General features: G+C 43.9%; 1 protein-coding gene across 3 annotated transcripts in view; it reads right to left on the bottom strand.

Moving 5' to 3' along the window:
* Positions 1 to 7,689, bottom strand: part of TNPO3 (transportin 3) — a 104,664-nt gene extending 96,975 nt beyond the window's left edge. For all 3 annotated transcript variants that reach the window (XM_015568891.1, XM_015568888.1, XM_006771385.2), the window contains exon 1: positions 6,663 to 7,689. Coding sequence is in view for 2 of the 3 variants with exons in the window: in XM_015568888.1 (XP_015424374.1) it covers positions 6,663 to 6,782 (120 nt within the window). In the remaining variant the exon portion in view is untranslated. The remainder of the gene's footprint in view (positions 1 to 6,662) is intronic.
* Positions 7,690 to 7,921: the final 232 nt, after the last annotated feature.

Below are 7,921 nucleotides of genomic sequence, written 5' to 3'. Positions count from 1 at the left end.
TAGGTAATGTTCAGATTTCAAAGGGCCAGAGCATTCATATGCAAAAGCCTCTGCTGCAGTTGGGGTGGGGCGGGGTCTCAGGGAATCCACAGGGCAGAGCAAGCAGGTATGGCTGATCTTCGCCCTGCCCTAAGGGGCCCCGCATCTCAGTGTCCCAGTAATCGCTGCAAGCATCTCTGAGAGAAAGCTGCCCTCGAGTTCTGAGTTCTGCCTGCTGCCAGACAGTCCAGTTTCTCCCTGTCTGAGTCCTGGGTCCCCAGAGACCTCCCGGAACTGGAGTTCAGAGCAGTCAGGAGCCTGAGACTCCCTCCGGATTCAAAAAGACAGCCACGTCCTCAGGTGCCAGCCCCTTTCTGCGCGCGAGCCCCCTACCTCTGCGCTTTACTTCTGCAGCTCCTCTCGTTCTCAGTGTGCTTTTCTTTCCTTCTAGTTGTAGAATTTACAGTCAGCCAGGCTTCCTGTGGTTCTGGATGCTGTCCGTATTGTGTTTCTGAGGTATTATTCAATTGTTGTGTGCGGCAGCAATTTCCCGGTGTTTATCTATGCCGCCATCTTAGTTTCTCTCCCCACCCACTCCATATTTTTAAAAACCTGTCAAGCATCTTAATCCTTCCTTCCTTTCTTAAAATGTTTTTATTGATTTTAGAGAGAGGAGGGGAGAGGGATAGAGAGATAGAAACATCAATAATGAGAGAGAATCATTGATCGGTTGCCTCCTGCACATCCCCTACTGGGGATTGAGCCCACAACCAGACATGTGCCCTGATAGGAATCAATCCATGACCTCCTGGTTCATAGGTCGATTCTCAATCACTGAATCGCACCGGCCAGGCAATGGGCTCTTTCTTAATAACCATAGTTTATAACTTCAACTATGGATATCAGATTATATAAACAAATAAAAGGATCCTACAGTTGCCCTCGTGGGGTAGCTCAATTGGTTAGAACATAGTCCTCATCCATCAAGGTTTCGGGTTTGATCCCCAGTCAGAGCACATACAAGAATTAACCAAAGGATGCATAAATAAGTGAAACAAATCAATCTTTCTGTCTCTCCCTTCCACTCTCTAAAAATCAATCAATTAGTCCTAGCCGTTTGGCTCAGTGGATAGAGCATTGGCCTGCAGACAAAGGGGTCCCTGGTTCGATTCTGTTCAAGGGCACGTACCTTGTTTCAGGCTCCTCCCCAGCCCAGGGCCCTAGCTGGGGCTCATGGAGGAGGCAACCAATCAATGTGCTTCTCTCACATCAATGTTTCTCTCTGTCTTTCCCTCTTTCACTAAAAATCAATGGAAAAATATCCTCGGGTGAGGATTAACATACATACATACATACATACATACATAAATAAATAAATAAATAAAATCAATTAATAAAAAAACCCTATAGTCTACCAGGTGAAACAAAATAAACAAATGCAATTTGTTCAGTGTGGGCAGAAATGACTTTCAGTTGAAAAGAATCAGTTAATACCTAAAGAAGAGAGTAGAATTTAGGCTGGGCTTTGAAAAGTTGGATTAGTTTCTTCATTTGAAGAAAGCATTGGGAAAGAATAATAGTAAAACCACAGAGTTTAGTAAGAAAGAATAAAAAAGATCACAATATTGGCAAAGGTGGCATCCTCCCACCCCAAAACCATTTGCTTACTATGAGAGATATTACAGCTATTTGAATGCTGTTGGGAAGGATCCTGTAAAGAAAGAGGGAATCTGAAATGCAAGTGAGACACGGGATAACCAAAAGATCAAAGTTCCCGCCCTAGCCAGTTTGGCTCAGTGGATAGAGCGTCAGCCTGCAGACTTAAAGGTTCTGGATTCAATTCCAGTCAAAGGCACATACCTTGGTTGCAGGTTCCCCAGCACCAGCCCTGGTCAGGGTGCGTGCAGGAGGCAACCAGTCGAGGTGTCACTCTCACATCAGTGTTTCTCTCTGCCTCTCCCCTTCCCTCCCACTCTCTCTAAAAATCAATGGAAAAATATCTCCAGGTGAGAATTAACAAAAAATAAAATAAAATAAAAATCAATGGGAAAAATATCCTTTGGTGAGGATTAAAAAAAAACATCAAGGTTCCTGAGGATTCAGAAAATGAGATGCAGAGCAGCTATATTAGATAGGAGAAGGAAGAAGCAGTTAAAAATACTCATGCTGAAATGTTACCAAATCAGAGGTGAACAGTTGATGGTATATTTAAGAAAGTGGCCAGACCAAGGTGGCTCAGTGGTTGAGCATCAACCCATGAATCAAGAGGTCACCAGTTAGATTCTGGTCAGGGTATATGCCTGGGTTGCAGGCTGCATTCCTAGTAGGGGGTGTACAGGAGGCAGCCAATCGATGATATTTCTCTCTCAGTGATGCTTCTATCTCTCTATCCTGCTCCCTTCCTCTTTCTCTAAAAATCAATAAAAACATATTAAGAAAAAGAAAAAAGATAAAGTGACTAGAATGATAGACTCTGGAATCCAAACTGGATAAAGTAAAGAAAAGACTGAATAAAGAAAAAGTAGGGGGCTGGTCAATGGAATAAACTAAATGCAGAGAATTCTGTTTAACATGACTGAACACATCAATTTGCCCCCAGGTCTCTTTCAAAAATCCATTAAAGCCCTGGCTGGTTTGGCTCAGTGGACAGAGCACCAGCCTGGGGACTGAAGGGTCCTGGGTTTGATTCCGGTCAAGGGCACATGCCCAGTGTGCAGGCTCAATCCCCAATAGGGGGCGTGCAGGAGGCAGGCGATCAATGATTCTCACCATTGGTGTTTCAATCTCTCTCTCCCTCTCCCTTCCTCTCTGAAACCAGTAAATATATATATATATTTTAAAAATCCATTAAACTCAGAGTAAAGAGTTAAACACACAAAAAAGGGCAGGTTAAGGGGGTGGGGAAAACCCACCAGAATAAAGAGAATGGAAACATGATTGATACTAATAAAATTGTTGAAACTAGAAAGCTAATGGATGAGTGTTAACTGTCTTAGGAGGTTTGAGAAAGCTGGAATAACTCTAGGAGCAGGGAGGGAGGTTGGGATGAGAATGCCACCAAGGGACAAACTAATTCATAAGCAAAATCCCAAATAAGGCTCAGAAATTAGAAGTACCATGTATAGCAGAAATACAGGTAGAACAGGAAACAACGGAACAAGTGGGTTCATTCCTAGATTTTCCTCCTGACTGTGAGCAGCCAGACTACTATTCTCCCACCATCGCAGAAGACTCAAGATTTACTTTGGGAAGACTGAAGTAGTGGGACTCTGGACTCTTGGACAACAGGCTCACATAAAGAAATGGACTATCATACTGAAAATGGGTGATTAAATTAAAGCCAAATACTTAGTGGTGAATCCATCCCCTAGCTCATTCTCCCAGCTGCCACCAGCAGCCTAGTTTATAATCCCCAGGCAGACCAGAGGACTTCTCTCAGGGTAAAAGTGACCCGAGAAAGACAATGAGAGAGAAAGGGTGAAGGCTCCCTTCTCAACTGACCATCAAATGAGGGAGTAATCCAAGAAAAGACCATCGGATCCAAAACTTAGTCCATCCAAAACAGGAAAGAAGTGAAAGGAATACCTTAGGACAGTGCTAAATAGAAATCCCAGGACAATAATTATGCAACATACAAGAGAGCCACCAGGCCAGATTTGAGCAAGTTTGTCAAACTTCATGACGAAGTTTGTAATGAATTACTATAGATATTTAGAAAAGGAAGCAAATGTGAAGGGAAAAAAAGGCAATGTTTACCATGAGAAGAAAAAAGATGCACAAAATGGGAAATATTACCATGGTATATATCAGTGATGGTGAACCTTTTGAGCTCGGCGTGTCAGCATTTTGAAAACCCCTAACTTAACTCTGGTGCCGTGTCACATATAGAAATTTTTTGATATCTGCAACCATAGTAAAACAAAGACTTATATTTTTGATATTTATTTTATATATTTAAATGCCATTTAACAAAGAAAAATCAACCAAAAAAATGAGTTCGCGTGTCACCTCTGACACGCATGTCATAGGTTCGCCATCACTGGTATATATGCTACATGGTTTAATTCACAATGTGTATTGATTTAACAAAAACTGTAATATAATTATGTTAGAGAGAATGAATGAAAGGAAGTAGAGGGAGTCTAAACCCTGATCTTTCATTAGAGAAAGTCTATACATAACTGCTTTTTCATCCTAGGCAGTTTTCTTGTAAAATTTCCATCTACAACTTTTTTAAAAGGTTTTTAAAGTTTGGTTTTGAATTTTTTAAGTTAAAAGAAAATAAAACTTTAACTTTTATAAAAATTAAAATTATGTAAGACTTCAAAAAATAAAAACTACTATGAGGTTACTTGAAATTCTTGAGCCAACAAAATGTCTGAGTTAGTGATCTGGGGACCTGGTGACTTTTTAATAATGACAACACCCAGGCTGTGTGACCAGGTGGTTGAGAAAGAGAGGTAAAGGAATGAAGAGGCCCAAGTGTTAGCTGAATTGTCAATCCAGATGCTGAAGCTGCCTAAAAATGGTATGTAGCTGAGCTAGGTATTTCCCAAGTCCACGCTTCCACACTTCCTATCATTTTTTCTATCCTAATATACACCCTATCAACAGGTTCCCATGTCCCCTAGCTTCTGGTTAGGTTTTCCCAGTAGGGAATTCTAGGGGAAGGTTAGGAGAATAAGGTCAAGACATTTATTTCCCCAGCTTCCTCCCTGCAAAGTCACCTCATGTTGGCTGTGTCCCTTCAACCAAAAACTACCACTCGTCTCAAGGTAGCCAACTCCATACTCTTCTTGAGAATTCAAGGGCCCACTCTCTCTCCTGTCCCTTCCGGGTGTTAACAATTTGGCTACAGGTTACGACACTACCTCTTTAGGTGCCACATCTTTATAAAGTACCTTTACAAAATAAACCCTCCTCAAATTATCCTATTTCAAGTGTGCCAACTGTTCCTGTTTGGGACCCTGTGTGATGAGGTCATGAGGATGACAATGATGATAATGATGTAAGGTTGTAACAGAGAGTAGTGTAAGTAATAAAAGTGACTACCATTTAAATAATGATTACTATTTTGAGCTCTAGGTTCCAAGAACTTTTCTAAGCTCTTCGTAAGTATTAACTCATTTAATCATCACAAGCAGAGATTTTTTTTATCTGTTTCATTTCCATATACCAAAGCCTAGCACAGTTGCTGTTACCTGGTATGCACTCAAACATGGATTTAAAATACACACAACAATAAGCAGGCTTAGTTGGGAAGAGGTAACTTTCGGTATGGCATAGCATTCCTCCTATTTACTTTGAAAACTGTATGATAATCAAGGACTTGTCAGTCCCCAGATCACAAAAACGAACTAAACACTAAATAAGACCACATGTGAATGATTTTCTTGTGTAACCTACAGTGAGACTTATTTCTTTATCTTCCCATGAGGTTATCCAGCACGTGGACTCCTAATTAGTTTTTTAAGAGTAATATTAAAATTATAAATTTTAGTCGAAACCGGTTTGGCTCAGTGGATAGAGCGTCGGCCTGCGGACTGAAAGGTCCCAGGTTCGATTCCGGTCAAGGGCATGTGCCTGGGTTGCGGGCACATCCCCAGTGGGGAGTGTGCAGGAGGCAGCTAATCGATGTTTCTCTCTCATCGATGTTTCTGGCTCTCTATCTCTCTCCCTTCCTCTCTGTAAAAAATCAATAAAATATATTTTAAAAAATTATAAATTTTAAATAATATTCACTTGCAGCCTAGGGGCTGGTTTAAAAGAGCAGAGTACATTTAAGTACTAATTATTAGTTTTAAAAAAAAAAGAAAGAAAGAGGGGGCAAATTTTTAAATATAATGCAAAATGAAAAATGGTAAAGTCAGCAAGATCAAGTACACACACACACAAATAAAGTACAGCAAAGGTGAATACGAAAATTAGATAAGGAAACATAAGACGTGAATCAAAGAATGCAGAAATACAACAGGTTGCAATTACACGGAATAATCAAGGCTGCTACGATACCCATATCTTCTAAAGAACCGAAAAGGCAAGGTTGGGGAACCAACATGCAGCAAACGAGAAGTGCAGCAAAGATTTTCCTGAAATCAGGGTGGATGTCTGTTATCTTTAAATTACCTTGCACTCCAAAACACAGGCAAAATTCACGTACACAAGAATCTAGAAATCTGAGAAGTTTCGAGAATAATGAACTCAACCTAGAGTGAAACATCCGCAAGAACAGTGAGGTGTAAGCTACGACTGGGAAGGAACTGCCAGACGCAAGACTTGGACACCGAGGGGAAACGGATCAAAACATCCTTGAGTGGAGGATGGAGAACGCCTAGGGCTGGATCTGGTTGAAGGAAGACAAAACGGAGAAGCGGGGCCATGGAAGAAGCAAGTAGCATGGGTGAAACTTAAAAGAGGACCGACCACATGGTTGCCACAGTCAAGTGCAGGACCTACTCGTCAGTTTCCGTGGGGCGGGGAAAGGGCCAGAGCGCGCCGGGCCGGCGGCTCCCAGTTTCCAAAAAGCCGCGCAGCTCGCGGCAGCCTCGCAGCCCCACCCCGCGGAGCAGCTCCGCCCCGAGGAGGATCTCACGAGGCCCACAGCGGGTTCGGGCTCCGGCTCCAGCCTAGTTCCCACCCCGCCCTGGCCCCGCGGGGCAGAACGGCCTCTCCGGGCCCCTCACCGAACGCTGCAGCTCCCCAAGCCAAAATGAGGCGCGCTCCTTGCCGCTGGGATCCGGGTCGTGGTAAAGCGCCTGCACTGCCTGGTACACGAGCTGCAGGGTCGGCTTGGCTCCTTCCATGGTGGTGGCGGTGGCGGCGGCAGTGACGGCTCTCGCTCTTCTCCACGGCTCCTCCGGTTGCTCCGCCTTCGCCCTTCCTTACTGTGTCGGCCACAGCCGCTCCCCGACTGGCGCCATCTCTTCTTTGGCCGTTACCAGGGCAGAGGGGTTCCCGGTGGAAGTTGCCCCCTCGGAAACAGAGAGTGAGGTCGTATTCAGGTTCCTGGCCTTTTTTCCGATCCTCCCATTAGATTGCCCACTTCGGTGTCCTGACGCCGGTGCTCGCCTCTTCACCCACGATGGGCCCTTAGAAGTCCGTCCCAGCACCACACGGACCACGCAGTGTATCCCAACCGCGTTAACCCGGACCGGAAGCGGCAATCTGGATACCTTTGGCACACTTCCGCCTGGTGCAGTGCAAAAGGCCTCCTTCCCCGCACTCCTTTTCAAATCTCCCCGCCCTCTCCCGGAAGTGGCCCTGCAGGGCCAGGAGCCGGAAAGAAAGTGCTCGCTGGCCGTTCCCTCGGTTCCTTGAGTCACACTGGAGCCTTAGGACTGACCTGTGTCCCGTACCGGAGCCGCTCTCCTCTTCTTGGCAATGAATCGAGGTGCTTCCTCTGCCTTCCGACTTCTCCATCCCTCTCCAGATAATCCTTTCTGACCCAAGTGGCCAAAACACGTCAGTGCAACCATGGGAGGCGTGCCCACTGTACTGGAAATCCAATGACTTAAGATAGGTTTTCTATGCTGACTGGTGGAGGAGACAGTCACGTAAATAACTGTTGAACAAACCTGAAATATATGCCACAATGAAATAAATCCAAAAGGCCTAGAGTCCCTGTTCAGACCCCTTTTCCACTAAGTTCTTACACCCAAAAGGGTATTTCTTTCTGTTGCTCATTCTGAACTCCGGTGTATTTGCATACCTTTAAGGTTATTCCGTTATTCCCACATTGAATTGTATTTATGTGCATGCCTTTCTTCCATATCAAAAACCAATGGTCTAACAATAATTCACAAAAGAAAATGAAAATATTGAAATCTGTACTACAGAAGAAATCTGGGACAAAAGGTAGTAGTATGTTAAAGGATTTCCCAATAGTCTTCTATTCCTTTGCAATAATAAATGCTACTATTTGCTGGATGCTTACAACGTGTAA

This window comes from Myotis davidii, unplaced genomic scaffold, assembly GCF_000327345.1.
Source record: "Myotis davidii unplaced genomic scaffold, ASM32734v1 scaffold705, whole genome shotgun sequence".
Classification (NCBI taxonomy): Eukaryota; Metazoa; Chordata; class Mammalia; order Chiroptera; family Vespertilionidae; genus Myotis; species Myotis davidii.
This window is presented reverse-complemented; position numbering and strand designations above follow the sequence as displayed.